This window comes from Ranitomeya imitator, chromosome 5 (assembly GCF_032444005.1).
Source record: "Ranitomeya imitator isolate aRanImi1 chromosome 5, aRanImi1.pri, whole genome shotgun sequence".
In the NCBI taxonomy this organism is placed as follows: Eukaryota; Metazoa; Chordata; class Amphibia; order Anura; family Dendrobatidae; genus Ranitomeya; species Ranitomeya imitator.
In genome coordinates, this window is record NC_091286.1 from 155,271,370 (window position 1) to 155,297,118 (window position 25,749).

Genomic DNA, 25,749 nt, shown 5'->3' on the forward strand with positions numbered 1-25,749 from the left:
TCCTGTATGAGGCTGCCCGTCACTGGCACATAACGAGCGTCCTGCATGAGGCTGCCGTCCCTGGCACATAATGAGCGTCCTGCATGAGGCTGCCCGTCCCTGGCACATAACGAGCGTCCTGCATGAGGCTGCCAGTCCCTGGCACATAACGAGCGTCCTGCATGAGGCTGCCCGTCCCTGGCACCTAACGAGCGTCCTGCATGAGGCTGCCCGTCCCTGGCACCTGACGAGCGTCCTGCATGAGGCTGCCGTCCCTGGCACATAACGAGCGTCCTGCATGAGGCTGCCCGTCCCTGGCACCTGACGAGCGTCCTGCATGAGGCTGCCAGTCCCTGGCACATAACGAGCGTCCTGCATGAGGCTGCCGTCCCTGGCACATAACGAGCGTCCTGCATGAGGCTGCCGTCCCTGGCACATAACGAGCGTCCTGCATGAGGCTGCCGTCCCTGGCACATAACGAGCGTCCTGCATGAGGCTGCCAGTCCCTGGCACATAACGAGCGTCCTGCATGAGGCTGCCAGTCCCTGGCACATAACGAGCGTCCTGCATGAGGCTGCCGTCCCTGGCACATAACGAGCGTCCTGTATGAGGCTGCCAGTCCCTGGCACATAACGAGCGTCCTGCATGAGGCTGCCAGTCCCTGGCACCTGACGAGCGTCCTGCATGAGGCTGCCCGTCCCTGGCACCTGACGAGCGTCCTGCATGAGGCTGCCCGTCCCTGGCACCTGACGAGCGTCCTGCATGAGGCTGCCAGTCCCTGGCACATAACGAGCGTCCTGCATGAGGCTGCCGTCCCTGGCACATAACGAGCGTCCTGCATGAGGCTGCCGTCCCTGGCACATAACGAGCGTCCTGCATGAGGCTGCCGTCCCTGGCACATAACGAGCGTCCTGTATGAGGCTGCCCGTCCCTGGCACATAACGAGCGTCCTGCATGAGGCTGCCAGTCCCTGGCACATAACGAGCGTCCTGCATGAGGCTGCCCGTCCCTGGCACATAACGAGCGTCCTGCATGAGGCTGCCCGTCCCTGGCACATAACGAGCGTCCTGCATGAGGCTGCCGTCCCTGGCACATAACGAGCGTCCTGCATGAGGCTGCCAGTCCCTGGCACATAACGAGCGTCCTGCATGAGGCTGCCAGTCCCTGGCACCTGACGAGCGTCCTGCATGAGGCTGCCAGTCCCTGGCACATGACGAGCGTCCTGCATCCCCGCGCGCCTCCCCGCTGCCGCCAGTGAGTGTCAGTCAAGGTGTGCGCTGGAAGCTGCGGCTGCGGCGGTACCAGGCGGGAGGAGGGAGCGCGCACCCTCCCCAGTCATTCACCACAAGCCTCACGGCTGCAGCAGCACGGAGCGATCGCTGGGCGCCTTGTATACAGCTGCCAGGCAGCTGCATGGAGCGGGTGTAAGGGACACATTGCCAGCCGTGTGGATGCCACCCTCCTGCCCCAGGTACACTATGGTGATTAGTGGCAGCAGCAGGCACAGTGATTGAATGTGAGGACTGCTGTCATACACCGCGCTCGTCTGGAGGGACTCGAGTATTGCACACCGGATCCCGCGACCAGGGCAGTCACCTTTACTTGAGATCTGGATGTAATTGTACCCGATCACTTCTCATGATGAGCTCAGTGACAGGAAATAAAGAGAGGATTCCCGTCAGCTCCAGGAGCAGGAAATATGGGGTAAGAAACCGCACATGCACATACGAACATCACACATATTTAGACTCTGCATGCCAGGCAGTGTGCCCATGGAGAAGAACTAATGTGATTGATCTGCATACTGTATGTGGCAGCCAGTGGGCACCGAGCATCACACATAGCAATAGATCATCATGCACAGCAGCCTATGTGCACAAGGTACTGATGTAACTGATCATAGGTATATACCCTCATGTGGGCACACAACATCATACAGAGGGGCACTGATGTAACTGATCATAGGTATATACCCTCATGTGGGCACACAACATCATACAGAGGGGCACTGATGTAACTGATCATAGGTATATACCCTCTTGTGGGCACACAACATCATACAGAGGGGCACTGATGTAACTGATCATAGGTATATACCCTCATGTGGGCACACAACATCATACAGAGGGGCACTGATGTAACTGATCATAGGTATATACCCTCATGTGGGCACACAACATCATACAGAGGGGCACTGATGTAACTGATCACAGGTATATACCCTCATGTGGACACACAACATCATATAGAGGGGCACTGATGTAACTGATCACAGGTATATACCCTCATGTGGGCACACAACATCATACAGAGGGGCACTGATGTAAGTGATCACAGGTATATACTCTCATGTGGGCACACAACATCATACAGAGGGGCACTGATGTAACTGATCACAGGTATATACCCTCATGAGGGGAAAAACAACATCATATAGAGCACTGATGTAACTGATCACAGGTATATACCCTCATGTGGGCACACAACATCATACAGAGGGGCACTGATGTAACTGATCACAGGTATATACCCTCATGTGGGCACACAACATCATATAGAGGGGCACTGATGTAACTGATCACAGGTATATACCCTCATGTGGGCACACAACATCATACAGAGGGGCACTGATGTAACTGATCACAGGTATATACCCTCATGTGGGCACACAACATCATACAGAGGGGCACTGATGTAACTGATCACAGGTATATACCCTCATGTGGGCACACAACATCATATAGAGGGGCACTGATGTAACTGATCACAGGTATATACCCTCATGTGGGCACACAACATCATACAGAGGGGCACTGATGTAACTGATCACAGGTATATACCCTCATGTGGGCACACAACATCATATAGAGGGGCACTGATGTAACTGATCACAGGTATATACCCTCATGTGGGCACACAACATCATACAGAGGGGCACTGATGTAACTGATCATAGGGATATACCCTCATGTGGGCACACAACATCATACAGAGGGGCACTGATGTAACTGATCATAAGTGTATATACCCTCATGTGGGCACACATCATACAGAGGGGCACTGATGTAACTGATCACAGGTATATACCCTCATGTAGGCACACAACATCATACAGAGGGGCACTGATGTAACTGATCACAGGTATATATCCTCATGTGGGCACACAACATCATACAGAGGGACACTGATGTAACTGATCATAGGTGTACATCCTCATGTGGGCACACAACATCATACAGAGGGGCACTGATGTAACTGATCACAGGTATATACCCTCATGTGGGCACACAACATACAGAGGGGCACTGATGTAACTGATCACAGGTATATACCCTCATGTGGGCACACAACATCATACAGACGGGCAGTGATGTAACTGATCACAGTTATATACCCTCATGTGGGCACACAACATCATACAGAGGGGCACTGATGTAACTGATCACAGGTATATACCCTCATGTGGGCACACAACATACAGAGGGGCACTGATGTAACTGATCATAGGTGTACATCCTCATGTGGGCACACAACATCATACAGAGGGGCACTGATGTAACTGATCACAGGTATATACCCTCATGTGGGCACACAACATCATACAGAGGGGCACTGAAATAACTGATCACAGGTATATACCCTCATGTGGGCACACAACATCATACAGAGGGGCACTGATGTAACTGATCATAGGTGTATATCCTCATGTGGGCACATGACATTATATATGACGACATACGCTGGCCATTGGGCGCATAACATCACATAGTGTCCGACATAAGTCCCTTAGTATGTGTCCCAAGATATACCAAGTAGTGGGCACATAAATCTTACAGATCAGTGCCCCGATATGCCAGCCAGGAGACATACAACACTTCTGTGCCCAGGTACAGTTTTTACGGCACTAGGCAGTGGGCATCGCAATGCTTTTGTGGTGGATGTGTATATACACACATATATATATATATATATATATATATATATATATATATATATTGGGGCATACTGCGAGGTATGTGCCAATGCAATGTTAACGTTCAAGGGTCCGCATCATTTATGCTTAATGAATGGGCTGCCGATATCGGTATTTGACATGTTAGTCACACTCGTGATGATTGAAGTAGTAGTGAATGCACACAGATGTCTATGTCCTGTACACTGATGGACGCACACTGTGCTGGTCCTGTTCAGATATCGTGTGTACATAAAGCTGTCGTAGCTTCAGACATTTCTGACATGTGATGTGTGACAGGAGACATGTCTGTCCGTGACCAGAGCACCAGATAAACATGAGTGGCTGTGCAGTCTCAGAGATACCTGTCTATACAGAGAGACTGCCATGAGTGCTATATACAGGACATATGGGCACATTACAGGGCCAGACACTGGATTTTGGGAGGTATTTCATGAACACCATCATGTCATTGAACTTTGGTGAAATTAGGCCCTCGGGTATTCAGTCCAGGAGCCATTCCTTTCTCAGGAGCCTCATGGGCATGCTTCCGCCTCATTACTGTCTTGGAAGAATCATGGCCAGATATGTTACCTATGGCACAGACAGGGCAATGTATGGAGGATGATGGGCTCCTGTCACAGGTGTCCCTACTTGTCTTCACAGACCAATTGACCAGGAAGCAGCATTTGCCCTACAAGAATCAAGACGTTCCTAGATTCCTAGATGGTGTTGGTGGCAATTATTGCGTTTATTGAGGGTGGGCGGTATGTGCCTTGTAAGGTTGCCATCACACTAGCAGTATTTGGTCAGTATTTTACATCAGTATCTGTATGCCAAAATCAGGAGTGGGTGATAAATGCAGAAGTGGTGCATATGTTTCTATTATACTTTTCCTCTATTTGTTCCACTCCTGGTTTTGGCTTACAAATACTGATGTAAAATATTGACCAAATACTGCTAGTGTGATGGCAGCCTAATACTGGCCAGAAGCCATTGTCGTCCGTGCCTAGAAGGCAATACACCTGATGGTGGATCAGCAGAACAAAGCCTTGCCGCCTTACCTCCACCAGGCATCCCTGGCACAGGAGGCTTTCATCTCCAGTACAGTTTGGACATTTTTCTGGCTAACACAGTACCACAATACAATTTGTTATTGTACGACATGTGAGGAGTATGATCTGCAGTGAGGAGGAGCAATGCTTTCCTGCAGGATCTCTGCCTCCGATGAATCGGGGCTGGGGTGGAAAGCTAAACTGCAAGGATTAAAGGGAGTTATTGAAGGAATCGTATTAAAATTGAGGAGTATATATCAGGAATGCAGTGAGACTGAGAAGAGCAGTGCAGGTCTGATAAGTGTATCATTGCCCCCAATACAGAGCTGTAGCTGCTGGGATGGAGAAAGGAACATAAATCCCCCTGTTGGCTGCTTATGATCTGCACAGGTCTGTGCAGAGGGCTATTAGCTACATCACAATGTGCATTCTGTCATCACATGCACCTCACTAGAGATTTGTAGTCACCATCGCAGTTTTCGCATCATTCTTGTCTTTTGGCCAGATTGTGATCCAGACCAATGCCGCACTGAAGGATCTCCGTTCTCGGCTCCGTTTCCTTTGTCTTTATCCTGTGTTACCTAAGCTTATCACAACTGAGGTACAATCCAAACATTTGTGCCCGCACCATAGAGGAGGCTCTATCCAGCTGTATGGAGAGATAATCGGAGAAAGCGCTGTAATACCACCGCACAGAACAGGCTCAGTTACAATAGTTCTACATATTTGTCCACCCCTTTCGTCCAATGTTCTTATCACTGTCATGCCCCATTAACTCTGTCATTTTATTCATGATAATCACAAATCCCTAATTTCGATGGTTTTACTCATATCAAGTATTGTTACGTCATAAATATGCCAATTGCTGGAATCACACAATTCTTAGAATTGAAGGAATGTGGCCCTCAGAAATCCACAATAACGCAGTCACAACAGGAACTTGTCTGAAGAATTAGAATCCCCCCAAAAAGTGCTAAGCCGGAGGTGGCACTGCTTGTAAAAGAAAGAGGGGCTTAAATACCCTGATGAATTACTGGAAGTACCGTAGGTGTGGGTTCTGTCTTTCTGATCCTGTTCTCTTCACTGTTACACTGTATAAAGGATAACACACAGTTACGTTTTCATTTCAGGTGAGGTATTAATGTATGCCTGGGAAGTGAGGGAATGGTAGTTCCAGTACATACGGTGCTAGCAGAATGCTGGTAGAGAAGAACTGCTCACTTTAAACGTTTAATTTACAGGGCAAGAAAATCTAGATAGTTCTTGGACATAGTGCAGGAGCACTATGCTTTTCTGCAGATTAGGTAGGAAATGACAAGTAAGTAGTGATGAGCGAACGTGGTCAGATAGGGAGTTATCCCGCATGCTCGTGTGCTAATAAAGTGACTGGCATGCTGTAATAATATGTCCGAGTCCCTGTGGCAGCATGTCTCTCGGCTGTAAGACAGCCACAACACATGCAGGGACTACCTACCTAACAGACTGTCTCTGCATATATTGCAGCTGTCGACAGCCGCGAGACATGCAGCCGCAGGGACTCGGACATACTATTCGAGCACGCCGAAGACACTGTTAGCACCCGAGCTTGGATAACACCTTACCCGAGCACATCACTCATCACTACAATGAAATTCAGTACATTGCTCCAGTTTTCAAGCATTGCATTGTCAGCAGATAGACGGCCATTACTAGCTCCAGCCACTCCTGCCGGGTAACATTGGAAGACCCGAATTCCCCAGCGGCCACGGAGATCATTGATTCACCGTGCTATCAAAGTAAGGTAGTTATATACTAGAGACAATCATCTAACGTGAAAGCTACAACATGAACGTTTCCGATCCAAGGTTCCATTTCTGATCATTTTCTCATCTGATCACTTTCTAATGACATGAATGCAGGTTATGGTAGCAATTAGTGTTAGTCAATGGATGGTAACATTCTGCAGTGTTAGTCACAGGAACCGTCAGGACTTTACTGCACGTAGTTATTGGTTACAATCCCACTATTAAAGAGAGTGACTCCAATAATAAAACTATATTGGCTTTGGCTACACAATAGCCCAGTGCCTCCTTTCTTGTGATAGGCAGCTCTCTACTCGCTGCCAATATTCTCTGTACCTCCGTCCTGTCTTATTGCTCTGCTATATACCGTAGATAATGGTCGGAGAAGTATCTATAGAAATATTAGACAATCCCAATTCTTTACACAATCATTTCCCAGTATAATTATTCATAATTATAGTGAGCGGATTAACTCCTACTAGTACAAGCCCTGACACTGACTGATCAGATCATGATCGCACAATGAAGACATATCTGAATTTAACAAAAAAAGGTCAAGAGGTTATTTTTTGATACAATGCTAAAAGTGCATTCACCCTGCGCGATTATTAGGGAACATTCATTCCCAATGTGCAGTGTCACCAGGCTACCGATCACCTGACAGACGAGCTAGACTCTTGATTGTTGGGTGAAGTGGTTTTTAAAGGGGTTATCCGGTAGTGACTGGCTATAGGAGTCATGTGACACAACAGTGTCACATGACACTCCGAGAATGGCAGCACTAACACTGCAAGAACCGCGCCACTGCAGGAGGTGTGTATCGACTGTTATTATTTCATGTGGGGTGCAGAAGTGATTAATCCAGTGCTTGCCAGTGGTAGACAACCCCTTTAAGCTTGTCGAGCTTATATGAGCACAGAACAAGTTTTTAATGATTGCTCTGCGTTCATTGGACGTGCAGATCACCTATCAGGACATATGTAGCCAATCACCAGTCATTTACAACCGTGGGGCGTCCATTGTGAGTGGACCATTACCATCTGGACAACCCCCCACTACAGCCAAAAAACACTGCCAAGATAATTATATCTGCCAGAATGAAAGCTGAAAAGCTACATCAGCTATGCAATAAATACACCACCTCACTGTACAGCCATGTTCAGACATGAAGAATTATGGGCCTAAATGTAAATGGAATCTGCATAAATTCCACTGATAATATGCGCAAATGGGTTTTTTATGCCTCATTTACATGCTATGTAGAAAAACAAAATCAGTGTGGAATAATGACAGTACCATGGATTTGATCATTTAGTGCATGTTCAGTGTTCCTGTGGATCTCACACTAAAAAGACATTGATTAGCTCCATGGGACTTTGCTGGTGCTAACCCATCTATGCATCTGCATATAGCCATTGTAGCGGAAATACTGATCCGCAGCCACTAATGTCCGATAAAGGTTTCACTGAAGATCACTGATGAGGGAACACGCTCGGATCAGGCGTTATCCATGCTCGGGTGCTAACCGAGTATCTTCAGCATGCTCGAATACTATGTTCAGTCCCCGCAAAAATCAAACATATTTTTCAAGCACGCCGAAGACACTCAGCACATGAGCATGCGGGATAGTGCTTGATCCGAGCACGTTCACTCATCACTACTGAGCATCCATAGTGGATCATCATTTCTGCGCGCAATCTTTGGGTCATACACTGCCTTATTTAACCTTCAAGTACACAGTCATAATATAAAAGCTAAGATCAGTCAGAAAAAATGCCATGCTCCATCAGATTGTATGTATGGAGGTATTCTTACCTGAAGGCATTGATTCTAGTCTAACTCCACACATAAGGCACCTGACAGATCCTGGCTGCAGTACAGGGAGGGACTGTGCCCAACCGTCCTGAGGAAGGTGTGATCAGGTATTATTTGGTTATGCAGGACCTATGACAATGAGACCCCAGAAGCATTCTTTAGGAATCAGTGTTGCTACATTAGTCAGTACGACAGCAACATGTCATTCTGTATTGCAGCCTTCATATCTCATTAGAAGTTTAGATCTTTTGAAGACCACTGAGAACCATAAGTAGCTGCGCATAGCAGCCGAGCACATGAAAGAGCATGGTAACGCTGATTGCTGTTTGTTTGAAGAGCCAGTCTGGTTACAGCGTGACGTCAGTGGGGTGCTTTTATGATTTGCCAGAACACTATCAAGCAATCAGAGCCAAGTTTGCTTTCTTCATCTCTAAAGAACTACACTTTTGGCCCTGCTCTAGGTTCCCTTGATGTCATATAGCAAATATACAGTGTGTCCGTAAAGTCATGGTGCATTTTGACAGTCATTGGAAAGCAGCAAAAAGCGATAGAAATGTGAAATCTGTTCCAAATAAAAGAAAGACTCTCCCAATGTCATACCTATTCAGTGTAGTTCGATGTTGGCTCCATTTGTTGCCCTACACACATCCAAGAGATAGTGAACTTCTTGCCACACACTGGTGTAACAAAGTGAATAACGTCTGTGATTATCTATTTTAAGTGATTAATGTTGTTGATACTTTCAATGTATACATGTTGCTTCACATAGCTCCAAAAGTAAAAGTCTAAGGGCGTCAGATGCGGCGATCGTGGTGGCTATGACTTGACAGAACCCCTGCCTATCCACCGCCGGGGGAATGTTCTATACAGAAACTCACGAACAATGGTGGCGTTGTGTGGAGGAGTGCCGTCCTGTTGAAAGATGACAACTTCTGGAAATTGTAGCACTGCATACAATTCAAACAGGTCAAGATATGTGTGCCATCACAGACCGCTCCGCGAAAAAAAATGGGCCTATCACCTTATGCATCAGGCCACACCTTACGTTCACTTTAGGGGTGTTACGTTCATACTGAATATAGGCATAAGGATGTTCAGCATCCCATATTCGGCCGTTATTGCGATGAACATGTCCACAGATATGGAAGGTCGCTAATCGCTAAACACAATCTTCTGCAAAAATCTTGCATCATTGTCGATCTCATGAAGCATATCTGTAGCAAACACGCATTGTTTGGGTCTATCTGCCGGTTTGATAGCGTGCAATAGCCACAATTTGTACCCCGTAAAAGAGAGACGTTTCTTTAATGACATGTAGACATGTCTGTTTTTTTCCGGCAGCATGGATGACAATATGTACTGCACACGCGCACGGATGATATAAAGGTACCTTCACACTGAACAACTTAACAACGATATTGCTAGCGATCCGTGACGTTGCAGCATCCTGGATAGCGATATCGTTGTGTTTGACACGCAGCAGCGATCTGGATCCTGCTGTGACATCGTTGGTCGGAGCAGAAAGGCCAGAACTTTATTTCGTCGCTGGATCTCCCGCAGACATCGCTGAATCGGCGTGTGTGATGCCGATTCAGCGATGTCTTCACTGGTAACCAGGGTAAACATCGGGTTACTAAACGCAGCGCTGCGCTCAGTAACCCGATGTTTACCCTGGTTACCAGTGTAAATGTAAAAAAAAAAAAACACTACATACTTACATTCCGGTGTCTGTCCCCCGGCGTTCTGCTTCCCTGCGTTCTGCTTCCCTGCACTGACTGAGCGCCAGCTGGCCGTAAAGCACATCGGTGACGTCACCGCTCTGCTTTACGGCTGGCGCTTACACAGTGCAGGGAAGCAGAACGCAGGGAAGCGGAACGCCGGGGGACAGACACCAGAATGTAAGTATGTAGTGTTTGTTTGTTTTTACATTTACACTGGTAACCAGGGTAAACATCAGGTTACTAAGCGCGGCCCTGCGCTTAGTAACCTGATGTTTACCCTGGTTACCCGGGCACTTCGGCATCGTTGGTCGCTGGAGAGCTGTCTGTGTGACAGCTCTCCAGCGACCACACAGCGACGCTGCAGCGATCGGCATCGTTGTCTAGATCGCTGCAGCGTCGCTAAATGTGACGGTACCTTAAGTGTGACGTATGTGTGCTGTCTATGTTTCACGTACTGGAATAGAATGCAGAATAGAAATGACAGCTTTTTTGGTATTAAAAATGCACAAAGATAATAGATAAGGGCTAAGTAGATGATAGCTATGGGCTAAATAGATGATAGATAGCTATCCATGAGGGTGAGGCATATAATTAGTGCCTTGCATGTGTAACTTACTGTACATGTATTAACCTAATAAATAAATTAGGAAAAATGACATTTGATCCCCCATTTTTTAAAACCAGTAGAGATTATGCAGACAGCTGTGAGCTGATATTATCAGGCTGGGAAGGTCCTGGGTTATTGGGCCCTTCTCAGCCTTAAAATACAAGCCCTCAGCCACCCAAGAAGTGGCACATCACATGAGAAGCTCCAGTTCTGACGCTTTACCTTGGCTCTTGCCTATTGCCCTGGAGCGGTGGCAATCGGGGCAATGATGCTTGGGATTGAGCAGTGAAATGTCCAAAAGCACAGCTGACATCAAGCCCTGATGTTAGTAATGGAAGCCTTATAATATCAGCTCACAGCTGTCTGCTTTACCTTTGAGACCGTGATCCAGCAAAATTCCAACACAAAAGTCTCTTTAATGTTTTATCTAAAACAAAACAGCACACGATATCCTTCAGATCGCAGCCGAGAAACAGGACAGTTCACTTCCGGATCGCAGCCGTGCACAAGACAGTCCACCTCCGGTTCGCAGCTGGGCACATATCCTCTGGATTACAGTCACTAAACACACCAGTCTACCTCTGACCAGTTGCCATGGGCGACTGTACCGTCATGTTAACGTTCTACTCACAGCATTACACAGAACACAATATCCTCCGGATCACAGCCAGGAACCATATCCTCCAGTTTACAGTCACTAAATACGCCAGTCCACCTCAGACCAGTTACCATGGGTGATTGCACCGCTGTGCCCACTGTGGGTGCCAGGCGTCTCAGCTTCCTTGGCTGCTTGGCTTTGCTTGCCTGTGTTGCCTCACACGTGGAGCTCCGCAGAGCTGACTGCTCTGCCCTCTAGCCAACACTAGACTGACTCTGACCCTGACACACCCAAGCCCTATACTGCAGGGTTTTAAACTAGCAGCCTGTGGCCTTCATCCACATGGAAAATCCCACCAGGAATGAAACGGACTGCAACACTAGCATCTGCAGTGTGTTTCAAAACACCAAAGCCCAGAGTAGGTGTTCCCTAAATCTGCCTTGGACAACCAGCCTGACCAAGACCAATACTCACTTTAGTCTGCATTGCAACCACAGCTACGCCTGTGACTGCAATGCCATCTCATGGCCTCAATATGCCTCTGTGTGCATCCTGGGGGGAACATACAGTGACCCTCACATGTAACACCAGTCACTGCCTCACAACACGGATTGCACACAGATGGTATACACGTACTTATGGATGGCCAAAAGAAAATCAGATGGATAGTAAAAACGGACCTGCTCACAAGTACTTTTTTTTAAGCGGACGTGTGAAGGTGGTTTCAGGGTGTGATGTATACATAAGATTTAATTTGGCCATAGGCATGAAACAGGAATGAAACAGGACATCACATGAGCAGCAAATTAGTCAAGTGTATGGACCCATTTGTTGGACTCTGCCTGGGAGCATACATAATGCATACATACCCGCTGTTCCCGGATCAAAAACTGGTGAATCCTCGCAACACACTGCGCGTGAACTGGGGGGATTCATAAGTCTGCAGTCACACAGAGTGACTGCAGACTTATCAGTTTTGACTGGACAACCCCAGTCAACAAACTCTGACTTAGATACATCTTATTTAAGAGACTTAAAGAAAAGTGTGGCAAATATATTTTATATGTAAGTGTTGTATTTTAAGGTGCATAATCTTTAGGAATTCCCTATTTTGTTTATAATAACAGAAAAATGGAATTCATGTACCATAGTTAACAAAACCATCAGTAAAGAGACAGAAACAGCACTTTATAGATCCAATTGAATACAATAGGGTCAGAATTCCACCAGGGTGCACCATTTCTGCCTAAAAAATAGTTCTGAAGTCATCACACTTATAGTTTGTTGGAAACTAATTATACTTACGATAGGTAATGCTATTTACTTCTTTCTTGTAGGTCAATGAGGTGTGCTCCCCTACAAAAACAACAGCACCCTTCTCTCCAGAAAGCTGGTATAGGAAAGCCTACGAGGAGTCTCGTGCTGGAAGCAGGCCGGCACCTGAAGGTGCGGGGTCCATACCAGGCTCTTCAGGGACACCTTCTCCAGGCTCTGGCACGTCTTCTCCTGGCTCCTTCTCAGGTTCTCCTGGACCCGCATCCCCTGGGATTGGCAATAGCTCCCCAGGATCATTAGGAGGATCTCCAGGATTTGGTACAGGGTCTCCAGGTTCTGGGAGTGGAGGTGGATCATCTCCTGGATCAGACAGGGGTGTGTGGTGTGAGAACTGCAATGCACGTTTAGTAGAACTGAAACGGCAGGCCCTAAAGCTTCTGCTGCCCGGACCACACTCCAGTAAGGTAAGAGCTGAGGTTTCGTGACAAATAATTGTGGATGAAATGTTTTTTGTTTTATGAAATGCATGACACCTGTATTGGACATCAAAACATTTTAATGAGTGTATATCAAAGAAAACGAGACTGCGTAAAACAAAGATGGTCCTCACGCACACACTAAGTCAATAGTGTTCTATTAACCTGATAGATGACAAAAGAGTGTCTTTGTGGCCTCCATGAGGCTGGTACACATTGATGTGCTGAAACAATATACCGTTATTTACATTTCAGCCTTTGAGGGATGGATGCCAGTCTCCGCAGTCTCCGATATCCGCTAGAGGTAAACGTCTAGAGCTTCTCCGAGCACAGAATTCAGACATAGGCCGTTAACATGATGTGAACAAAGCCCTATATTTTTGCAGGATCCATTATGATTTTATTTATCATTTAAGTTGACGGCTCAAAAAAAAAGATACAAACTGATATAAATTTTTTATCAGTTTTTCAAGCAGCTTAGATCATTTGCAAAAGAAAATAGTGCAAAAAAGCATCGCAAAATGTAGCGATTAATAATTAATTATTTCAAAACTAGTGAAAATATTCAATGCATCTTATTTGTATTTATATCACTGTCTATTTAGTGTGTCATTTATAACTTAAGTATCTCTTTAAATCTTTAAGTCAGGCCGCAGTAACTAAATGAAAAGCTGATATATTAGAGACAGAATGATAGAAATAGCCTGGGCTCCTTCCAAGATGTTGTGGGGAGTCCGATGTTTCAAAGGATTTCAGCCTATAAATCTTTCTTAAATTGCAATATGGGCTGATAGAAACCACAATTCACAAAGAACTTGAAACATTTGTGATTGCTGTGAAGGAGAGAATAGAGAATTATTGCTAGTAATGAACTTTGGAAATAGGTTAATATATTCCTTGGGTCAATAATTTTTATGATTTAAATTCTTGCATTTGGGGCTAAAAATCATTTTTTGCAATTGGGTTTCATTAAACATTTTGCACCATTTGCCTTCTGTAATCTTTGAGTTGCACTCTCTATTGCTGGCTGCAGAATGAGTTAACTGATAATTCATAAGTGAGCTCCTTCTGATTGTCTGTGGGGCGAGTTTGTAACTCCTTTGTCTGTTTCTTTTAGCTCCATCAACCACATCAAAGTTGGAAGAGCAGAAAAACAAAGGGCTTTTAAAAACCAATTGGTACAACTTTTTTAATTAAACCCAATTGAAAAAATGATTTGCAGCCCCAAACACATGAATTTAAGTGAAAAAAATGTTCCTGATGCTGCACAAGCCCTTTACAACAAGTGAATTGTCTGTCACACAGAAATGATCTATATAGGTGTTATAATACCATATATTAGAGCTATATTTACAGCTCATGTTTTGTTGATGCCGGGAGACACAGTGTTTAGTATGCGAAACGTTAGATCTCCCTGCTGCCAGGTTTCCTTTTAGAGATACTGGTATATTTTTCCTTATGTTGCTATTTTGCCTCCACAAAATCTAATGTGTGTGGGAGTCCTAAGCATCATTTGTGACATATTAGTGAGCAATCAGATCCTCCATTACTGATTGTCATATCTAGACATGTTATCATGGATTTGTCAAAGTATGAGCTACTTGTTTAGTAATTTTTTTTTAGCATTTCATCTAAAATTTCCAATTTTTTTAACCAGGAGCAATTTTGTTAAAAGACGTGTAATCATATTGATCACAATGGAGTTCCCCAGTTGTTCCCTGCAACTAAGGCCGGGGTCACACTTGCAAGAGAAAGCTGTCACTCAGTCAATGACCTGTCAGTAGGATCAACCCTCCTAAGCCATCTGTATGGGCATGTAAATCATAGGAAGCTGACTAACATGATACCTTGATATCTGCAATCCAATGTTTTATTTTAAATAAATACATGTTTTTTTTAATATGCAAATGAGCTGTTAAGATCTATGGACAAGACACTGATCTGCATGAGAATCTTCCTTCGGAGATTATTTTAAATAAAAGGGGAGTTACCAATGTGAGACATGTAATGACTGTGATAATAATACTCAGGAGAACTAATCTTTGTCTCATTACAGGAAAGAAATATATCTTGGTTCCGTGTTAGCCAGTAGATAGAAATATTTAGAGACGTATGTAGTCTCGAAAGCTTGCAATTTATTACCATCTTTTCAGTTGGCCATTAAAAGGTATCAACCACTGAGGACTCTCAATTCTAAATATTTGTCTCATTGCAAACACTTCTATGGCTGCAGTTGCGGTCAGCTCTAGTGTAAGGGTACCGTCACACACTGCCATTTCGATCGCTACGACGGTACGATTCGTGACGTTCCAGCGATATCGTTACGATATCGCTGTGTCTGACACGCAGCAGCGATCAGGGATCCTGCTGAGAATCGTACGTCGTAGCAGATCGTTTAGAACTTTCTTTCGTCGCTGGATCTCCCGCTGGCATCGCTAGATCGGTGTGTGTGACACCGATCTAGCGATGCGATCTAGCGATGCGTTCGCTTGTAACCAGGGTAAACATCGGGTTACTAAGCGCAGGGCCACGCTTAGTAACCCGATGTTTACCCTGGTTACAAGCGTAAAGCTAAAAAAAAACAAACAGCACATACTTACATTCTGGTGTCCGTCAGGTCCCTTGCCGTCTGCTTCCCGCACTCAGTGACTGCCGGCCGTAAAGTGAAAGCAGACGTCACCGCTGTGCTGTGCTTTCACTTTCACTTTACGGCCGGCAGTCAGTGAGTGCGGGAAGCAGACGGCAAGGGACCTGACGGACACCAGAATGTAAGTATGTGCTGTTTGGTTTTTTTTTTATGCTGGTAACCAGGGTAAACATCGGGTTACTAAGCGCGGTCCTGCGCTTAGTAACCCGATGTTTACCCTGGTTACCCGGGTACCTCGGCATCGTTGGTCGCTGGAAAGCTGTCTGTGTGACAGCTCCCCAGCGACCACACTACGATTTACCTACGATCACGGCCAGGTCATATCGCTGGTCGTGATCGTAGGTAAATCGTATAGTGTGACGGTACCCTAAGTCTCTTCAGTCTCTATCTCACAGGCAGCCAGTGTGGGAGGAAGGGCAGATCTTTGTCTCATTACAAACACATCTGCAGTCGTAGTTCTCTCATAGTGCTTTCGCTCAGTTAGAATGTCTCTACTGCCACTTTGGCTGTGTAACATGACAGCTAAGGCTACTTTCACACTTCCGTCGGCCCGACATACCGACGGACGTTGTGCTAAATTTAGCACAACGTGGGCAGCGGATGCAGTTTTACAACGCATCCGCTGCCCATTGTGATGAGCGGGGAGGAAGGGCAGAGTTTCGGCCGCGCATTTGCGGTCGAAAATGGCAGACGCGTTGCACAAGAAACGTTACATTGAACGTTTTTTTGTGCCGACGGTCTGCCAAAACACGACACATCCGTCGCTATGCGTCGCTAATGCAAATCTATGCAGGATGCGTTTTTTTCCCCAAAACGACGCATTGCGACTTAGCCCAAACGACAGAAGTGTGAAAGTAGCCTAAACTGGTAACTGTAATAAGGCGTAGCTCTGCAGCTGAGCTGCCGCAGAAGAGAAGAGATGTAGCTGATAATATGTTTGTAATGAGACATAGTTGAGCTCTGCAGTGAGATCCGGATAGCAGACTGACAGTCATTATATGTCTCACACTGGTAATGCCTCCTTTCATTTAAAACAAGCTCTGGAGGCAGATTCTTATGCAGATCTGTGTTCGCCCATGGATCTTAACAATTCATTTACATATTAAGGAAAATGTGGAGTTTTGGGGAATAAGGGCTCCTTTCCACTTGTCCTCCATGTATTACTATGCAGCCGCACTCTCCGCTCCCAAGTGCCGGCACCATAGCTTGGTTTTCACATGCGAGACACGGACGCAGGGCCGGCGTCAGCACCCGGCGGCGTCAGCACCCGGCGTACCCGGGCAAGTGCCGGGGCCCTGGCGAGACAGGGGGGCCCATTCAGGGCCAGCTTTAAGGGCAGGCAGCTGCCTAGGGCCCTCGCTCCCCCAGGGGCCCTCAGCTAGCGGCACATCAGCAGCCACTATGGGGCCTCTGTGAGGCAGGGGGCCCCGCCTGTCGCCAGAGCCAACTCCCCCACCGCCGCATTGAACTATACCGGCATCTGCCGGTAAAGTTCAAAGCAAATGATGGAGGAGAGAGCATCTCCTGACGCTCCCTCTCCCATCATTCCCCACTCTGCCTCTGACACTGCCGCTGCGCGATGACGTCATTGCGCACTCCTTGTGTGTCAGGCAGTGCAGAGGCAGCCACCGAGACCGGAGCAGGGAGCAGCGTGGGCACGTTGAGAGGTGAGGAGTGTTTTTTTTTTGTAACTATAAGCGAGTACTGGACTATGGGGCCATTCTTGCTGTATACTACATGGCTGTGCTATATACTACATGGGCCGTGTTAAATACTACGTGGGCTGTGCTATATACTATATGGGCTGTTATATGCTACGTGGGCTGTGCTGTATACTACATGTCTGTGCTATATACTACATGGGGCTTGTTATATACTATGTGGCTGTGCTATATACTGTATGGGCTGTTATATGCTACATGGGCTGTGCTGTATACTACATGACTGTTCTATATACTACGTGGGCCGTGTTATATACTATGTGGCTGTGCTATATACTATTTGGGCTGTTATATGCTTTGTGGGCTGTGCTATATACTACATGGCTGTTCTATATACTACATGGGCCGTGTTATATACTACGTGGGCTGTGTTATATAATGTGGCTGTGCTATATACTATATGGGCTGTTATATGCTACGTGGGCTGTGCTATGTAACATGGCTGTGTTATATGCTACGTGGGCTGTTATATACTACATGGCTGTGTTATATGCTACGTGGCTGTGCTATATACTACGTGGCTGTGCTATATACTACGTGGCTGTGTTATAAACTACATGGCTGTGTTATATGCGATCATGAATCGTGGTATGTGTTAAAGGGGGGGCCCACGGAGACTTTTTCGCCCGGGACCCTCAAAAACCTGGAGCCGGCCCTGCACGGACGTTTATCTCGCAAGTGGAAAGGAGCCCTAAGTCTAAGTTCACATTTGCGTTGTGCGCCGCAGCGTCGTCGCCGCAACGCACAACGCAAACAAAAACGCAGCAAAACGCATGCACATGCGGCCCATGCGGCGCCAATGTTAAAAGATAGGGCCGCACGACGCATGCGTTTTTGAAAAGGTCGGCGCCGCACAAAAAATCCAACATGTTGCGTTTGCCGCGCCCAGACAGGTGCGCCCTAACGCCGCATGCGGCGTAAAACGCAACACAACGCATGCACATGCGGCCCCATGCGGCGCCAATGTTAAAGATAGGGCCGCACGACGCATGCGTTTTGTTGCGGCGGCGACGCTGCGGCGCAAACCGCAAATGTGAACGTACCCTAAGACATGGAATCGCACATATCAAGTTATCATGTTATCCAGCTCCCTATAACCTCCATGTTCATGGCTTATGACAGTTGATCCTACTGACAGATGAATATCAACCTGTTATTCTAAATGGTTGCTAGGGAAACCTTATATTGAGCCAGTGGTGGATTCACATTAACCAGTGATTACCTTAATGGTACAAAATTGATATACTGTAATGCCTATCATAATTTAGTTGAGATTCACATGGGAGTAAATGCAGGCTACAACTTCCACACCCCCACAGTGCAGAACACAAATACACGGAAGGTAATTTTGTTAAAAGTACAACATTTTATTGCAGGTTAGTTAGAATATATAATAGATAGATTACTCATAATAGGAATATAGTAAATAGTAAAACACAGACCAACAATTAAAAAGTGACTAAACCCTAGTAAAAAAACAAAATTAACAAAAAAGTGGCAATAGCAGATATTGACTGTCAGAGGACTTCCCAACGAAAAGTAGATAGGATGGCCAAGCAAACCTAAGGAGAGTGGCAGTCTACCATTAGTCTGCTTAAAGGCAACCTGTCTGGTCTAATAACTCTACTAACCAGCATATATAGGTTATTCTGCAGATTAATTAGTGTTATGCAAGTGTCCAGCCGCAGTACTGAAAGTGTGGCACCCAGAAGAAAATGAACTTTATTCATCCCAGTAGCCATCGGCTTTCAGTCATGTAGGCACGCCTAGAGAAATTACAGTCAATGCTGACAGCACTGAGAGCGCCAGCTGTAAGCATGCATCAGCACTAATTGGTAGGCCGCTCTGTAATGATGCACTGCGGAGCCAGCTATCAGGAAGTGCCCGGGTGTGCTTACACCCACCACTCACAGTAATGTGAGCAGTGCTTGTAGATGCTCCTGGCACTCCTGCATGACTGAAAACCGGCAACTAATGGGTGAAATGGCACTCCCAACCATCAGCTGAAAACTGTTCTATCTTCGGCCATAACTATGCAATGTACGGAGCAGAGCACAGCAGCCCAATACGTTGCTTAGTGGCCACTGCAGAGTACTGCGCTATATCTCCAATTCCTTTGGATAAGTTATCAATTGTTAAAGTCAGTACAGAATAACTGGTCATACAAAGTACAGGCACTCTGTGCATCATGGCAGTGTCAAACATTTAAGTTCACCTTCCTCCTGCTTGTTTTCCATCTACATCTACAGTGGGGAAAATAAGTATTTGAAATAGAAAATCACATTGGTGGATTTTTACATAATTACTTTGCATTTTATTGCATGAAATAAGTATTTAATACAATAGAAAAACAGAACTTAATATACTTCACAGTTGGGACGGTGTTAGGGTGTACTCATTAATCTTCTTCCTCCAAACACGGCAAATGGAATTGATACCAAAAACTTTTATTTTGGTTTGATTTGACCACGTGACGTTGTCCTATGAGCTTCTCACTTGACCTTGTCTCAGTTCATTGACCAGGTCCTCCCGTGTAGTTCTGGGCTGATTCCTGACCGTTTATAGAGTCATCCTTACCCCACGACGAGGCGAGATTTTGCATGGAGCCCCAGACCGAGGAAGATTTACAGTCATCTTGTGTTTCTTCCATTTACTAATAATTGTGCCAACAGTTGTTGCCTTCTCACCAAGCTGCTTGCCTATTGTCCATTCCACTCAATGTATCTTAGCCCTTCTCTTACGCTATGAAGCCAAAGCTCTCAATCACAACAGAGGAGGTGGAGATAGATGGAAAACAGCAGGTGGGAAGGTGCAGTTAAATGATTGGCCATGCCATGATGCCCTTGGTGGGAAAAGTCATGGCATTACACAGCTAATTCCTGCAAAAGAACACCTTTTTTTATTAACATTCACAAACATGCAATATTTAATTAATACCCAAGACACGTTGACTTGGTTGGAAATGATTTGGCCATGGCCTTTATTAAAAAATTCACATACCAAACTTTAAATTAAACTTATAGCAAAATGCTGCTCAGCAAAAGCTCAAACCCGTTAACCATATCGAAAACCTGATGTCCATTCAGTCTCCTGAACGACTTGCCCCAGGCCCGTGACAAAGCAAAAATGAAGGGAGGGAGAGGCAGCAATTCCTTCTGGCAGTGATGGGGAATGACAACCCCCCTCATCGTTGCCTCTTCTTATCCCCCCAGCCCTCATTTATTTACAAATAGATTGCTCTATCAATGGCCGTCGCTGGGGGAAAGCTGTACTTTGGACAGGCTAACCACCTCCACCAATCCCTGATATGAAAAATACCGGGAGAACTGAACCTCTGAAGTCCTCTCTCACATATTTATTACCCCTTTTCAAATATATAGTAGATGTAATCTCAATATTTATTCCTTTAAAAAAAATGTTAGCATCTTAAGAAAAACAACAGCTGACCAATGCAAGGATTGCATGCTTTCTTGTATGGATCTCAAAAACAGAGGTGGGCGCTGGTAAGGAAAGCCTCTGAGTGAAGGGTTGAGTCCACTGGCAAATTTGGGGTCTTATGGTTTTTTGACTGGAGATTAACCTAATCCAGGATTAGAATTTGGCACATTTTCTAGATAGATGTACTGTAGGATTTTCAGATATATACTAAGAACATATAAAAATGTGTAGATGCACAAAGGTAAGCAATGTATAACCCAGGGAAATTTCGGATCCGTTGTGAATGGACATGCTCCATCCATCTCCATGTATCTACTACATTCATTGTAGACATACCTCTGTGTGTTATGTCGGGAGGATCTTCGGTCAGCCCAGGCCAATTTGGCTCTGCCTCCATAACCACTGTATCATTGTCATTGTTCATTGGAAGTCCGGTGACTGCTAGAACACAAGAGCTCAGCATGTGGATAGCTCTGCTGTTAATGGGTTAATCAGTGGTGTGTGGCGTTGCCATAGTTACAATCTTTATTCTAAAATCTATTTAAAGGGAAACTGGCATGAAATATAATGTATGTGGATTACACCATCGCTGCACGTGAGAGAGTAGGACATAAATATGCCGAGCTTCACATTATTAATTTAGCAGAGGAAATAGCACCACTGAATAGAAATAGCATTTTGTAACTGGCATACGATAGACATGTTCAAGTCAATTGTCAGTTATTTTGCATTTTGTACCAATAGAAAGTAATGGAAATCCAGTTTAATGATACACAAAGGTCATTATGCAAAAGAAAAAGGATAAGAATTAATAAATATTTTTGTCCATATAAGCAAAGCTCAATTTCCTAACTGATGCAGATCCTGTTGCTCAATGAGACCCATATGTTGCCGATTTTTGCCGTAAGTTAAAAAATGTGACATATTTCAAGTGTAAGGGGAGCAGGCTAATTGCCTAATGTTATGCTCTAGCAAGCCAGCATATAGCACTCATATAGGCACAGCGGGGATTTTCTTAGGGGTCCCAGAATTTTGGAGAGCATCTGGACAAACTTCAAGGATGAAATTATGCAAATTACGTTTCTTAGGAAAAAGACCCTCTCCCATCCAAATTAGCTTCCATATGAGAGCAATTATACATTTTTAATGCGACTAGATTATCTCTCAAATGTATTTTTATGTATTTTTTTTAAATCACTTTGTATGAGAATAACGGATCAGAGATCCAGAAATAAGACCTTGGAGCACAATGTGCAGAAGTTATACAGTATAATCCATAGGAGCTGGTACTGTAAATTATTTGGGAATTAATTTAATTAAAAAAAAAGATCCTAAGAGCAAGCAATCTGCCTATGTAGGCTTCAGATGAGGATTTGTTCTGCTGGATCGGATGAGCACGCTGTAGCAGGGTGCTGTTATCATTTTGGAAGGTGAGCCATTCCCGTACCTTGTCTTTACAGTAACATGACTCCAAAGGAATGTATTGGAGAGAAAAGCTGGTTATAGTAAGATTTATTGTCAATACGACAAGTGGTCTAATATCATTTTTACATTTGGATGCCGCACTTAGAAAGGAGCAGCAATTAGTCAGATTGGTAATAGTTATCGTTACATTAACCTAGATTTGGGCATATTTTTGGATACATGCATATACCTACTAGTTTGAAGTGAAAAGCTTGTGTTTCTAAGCTCGCCTTGATAGCATGGAACATGATCAGGCTCACTTCTTCCAAGGAATGCAACATATAAGCAATTAAGGGATAAGTAAACTCACAAGTATGTTAAACATCACAATGTCTGTAAATGACTGCTCATTCGTATCCGTGTAATGAACATTCCAAAATCAAGTATGAAGTAATGGACTGTGGACCGCAGGAAGATTCACTTAATTAACACCCAGTCATGTTCCCTTCAATCCTCCCAGTATTATGTCTTTACTGCAGGATCTAGATGAAGATGGTTTGAGGTTTTTAAAATTAACTTTAAATCAGGGTGGATAAAAATCAATGTTTTTTTAAAAAAAAATCAAAAAAATCGGATTTTTTTTATTTAAATCAGATTTTTTTGATTTAAATCGGATTTTTTTTATTTAAATCGGATTTTTTAAATTTAAATCGGATTTTTTTCAATAAACTGCTTTTTGAGGAAAATATTTTACCATCCAAAGGTTCTTCCATCATGAGATAAAGCTGAGTTGTTTAACTCAGTAGAATAAAGGCTGTATATGTGTAACATTCACAATGCCATGCTCTTCCAGAGGTTTCTGTAGGATTAGTGGGCAGTTTCTCTCCTATATTATCACAGACCCTCGCTTTACTTACGCAGTTCTCAAAACTGAATTTGACTCCGCAGAGGTCCCAGCCTCTTCTTCACATCAAAAATGTTACAACATGAACAGAGTTGAGAAAAAGACCTTAATCCTATTGTTCTACAAACCTATGAATACAGAATCAACCCCTTCAGTGCCAAGTCCAAAAAGTTAGACAATATGTTTCTCATTGTTTGGAGTGGAATAGATCTGCACAACACAAGAAGAATGTGAATCTAAGTGTGAGGAGGAGGAAGGGCAAGCGGACAAGAAAATGAAAGTGAAACTTTGAGCACAATACTGCAGCATAGCCACAGACAGACAAGTCTGGATCTGTTTGTGTGTACGATCTGAGGTTTATTACATTCTTTCCTTATAATGGCAGCAGGCCGTAAAAGAGACCCAGTTTGGGAATATTTTAATGAAGCTCCTTCGCCTATCGGTAAGGCAGGCATGCGTGCAAAATGCAAACGATGCAACAAAGAGATGCAAGGCCTGGTGGCGCAAATGAGGCAACATCATGAGAAGTGCGGTGATGAAGATGAGTGGCATGGATCATGAGAAGTGCGGTGATGAAGATGAGTCATCTTCATCACCGCACTTCTCATGATGTTGCCTCATTCGCGCCACCAGGCCTTGCATCTTTTTGTAGCCTTACTGACTAGTGATTTAAATCGTGATTTAAATCGTCATTTAAATCAGGTAGATTTAAATCAAATCCAAATGTATCCATTTATCTGGCCTGCTACTTTTTTGTACCATCTAGTTTACTTTATTGCATTAATATACATTTAAATCTAATTATTGGATTGACGTCACCCCCTATCGCTCCATTCCCCAAATTTTTCCACCCTCATAACATACTTTACATACCACTATACTACTCTACACACATCCATGATATTTCTATCCTCACAACTTGCTGAAGATGAGAGGCCAAGTAATCCATGATATCACCATTCAGAGCACACTAGTAACTTGCCGGCAGAGTTCTGCCTCCGGCATACAAGGCCGCACCTGACTGACAGGCTAGGTTTCTTTTAAATAAAACAGGAAATCTCTGTACTCTGTGCTTCCAAGGACTGTGTAGGAACTGAGGAGCTTTAGGTCACATCTTCATTTGACCGCTCAGGAACAGAACAGAATTTTACCAGTAAATTAGGAAGTTTCTTCATTTCTCATAGATTTTACAGTGTTTTAATAATATTTATGATAGGAAAATCCCTTTAAATAGAGTTAGAAGATGGAGTGATAAGGCACAATTATTCTGTACAGGTGCACCCATATCATTGGTGCCCGAGAGGTAAAGAGGCCACTTGCACCTCCAAACCGGTGGAATTGTGCATTATCATGAGCTATTGGACTCTTCTTTGTGTGCCCACCCATGATTCTATACCTTCTCCTGTCCTCTTACCCTGTGACCTGGGAAAGTGACCTTCATGCCTCCGCAGCTGCATCCCTGCATTGCCCACATATGAGCATGTGGAGACATTTGGACAGATTTTTTGTTAATGATGTCGTGGACCTAACGCATGGTGTATAAATATGAATCAGATTACAATTCTCAAGATTAGTTTTCACCGTTTAAAATGGGAAGTCAAGATTAGAGCGGTACAGGCCAGCTCTTCCCTTCAGACGGTGAAACATCTGCATCCATGCACTCTGGCTATGTTGAAGGTGTAAAACATACAGTAACATTTAGAATTATTCTTCATTCCAAAATATTCCTACTTATTAACTGGACGGCGGTTTTACCGCAGCAGAGTCTTTTCGTGTCCGATAATAATATTTGTCCTACCTGTGTCCCCTGTATTCCTATATGTATGCTACACCACATGCCACATCAATAATAGGCTCTGCAATATCAGCTTTCCTGCTGTGCAGATGGAGAAGGAGAAGTGACTGGCAATTACATTGCACCTCACCTCCTGGGATTTACAACAGGCAATATCCTGAAGCCTAGGATAAGGCATCCACATGTCTAGCACTGCGGACTGCCGCATGAGAATGAAGGGGCTGCACATCATAGAGATTACACTGAGGGTCCCATTTTCCTTCCTATCTATGCACATGTACAATGAAGTAGCCCACTGTGAAGATTAGTTTGAGAGTGACTCTCTGCTGGATCTCGCCTGTCTTGGTGATATTGGCTTCGGCTCCTCCTGTGTGGAGGTATTTGACACTCATGGTATGATGCATGCTACGTGAGTGATCACAGGTAGCCATGGGGATTAATAAGTCGATAGTGGTAGAACTTACAGTAAATGGGATATTCATTGGGTCCTTGGAGCCATCCTAGGCCTCTTGGTCGAGGCAGGCACTCCGCAGGTACATAACGACTGTGTGCATAGTCTAGCGAATGGTTGTTAGAGCTCA

General features: G+C 44.8%; 1 protein-coding gene across 1 annotated transcript in view; it reads left to right on the forward strand.

Annotated features, from left to right (window-relative positions):
- The first annotated feature begins 1,294 nt into the window (after nt 1–1,294).
- The window catches only part of KIF26B (kinesin family member 26B), a 616,088-nt gene continuing 591,633 nt past the window's right edge, over nt 1,295–25,749 (forward strand). The window contains exons 1-2 of the mRNA XM_069769230.1: nt 1,295–1,683; nt 12,846–13,247. Coding sequence (XP_069625331.1) covers nt 1,618–1,683; nt 12,846–13,247 — 468 coding nt within the window. The 5' untranslated portion in view covers nt 1,295–1,617. The remainder of the gene's footprint in view (nt 1,684–12,845; nt 13,248–25,749) is intronic.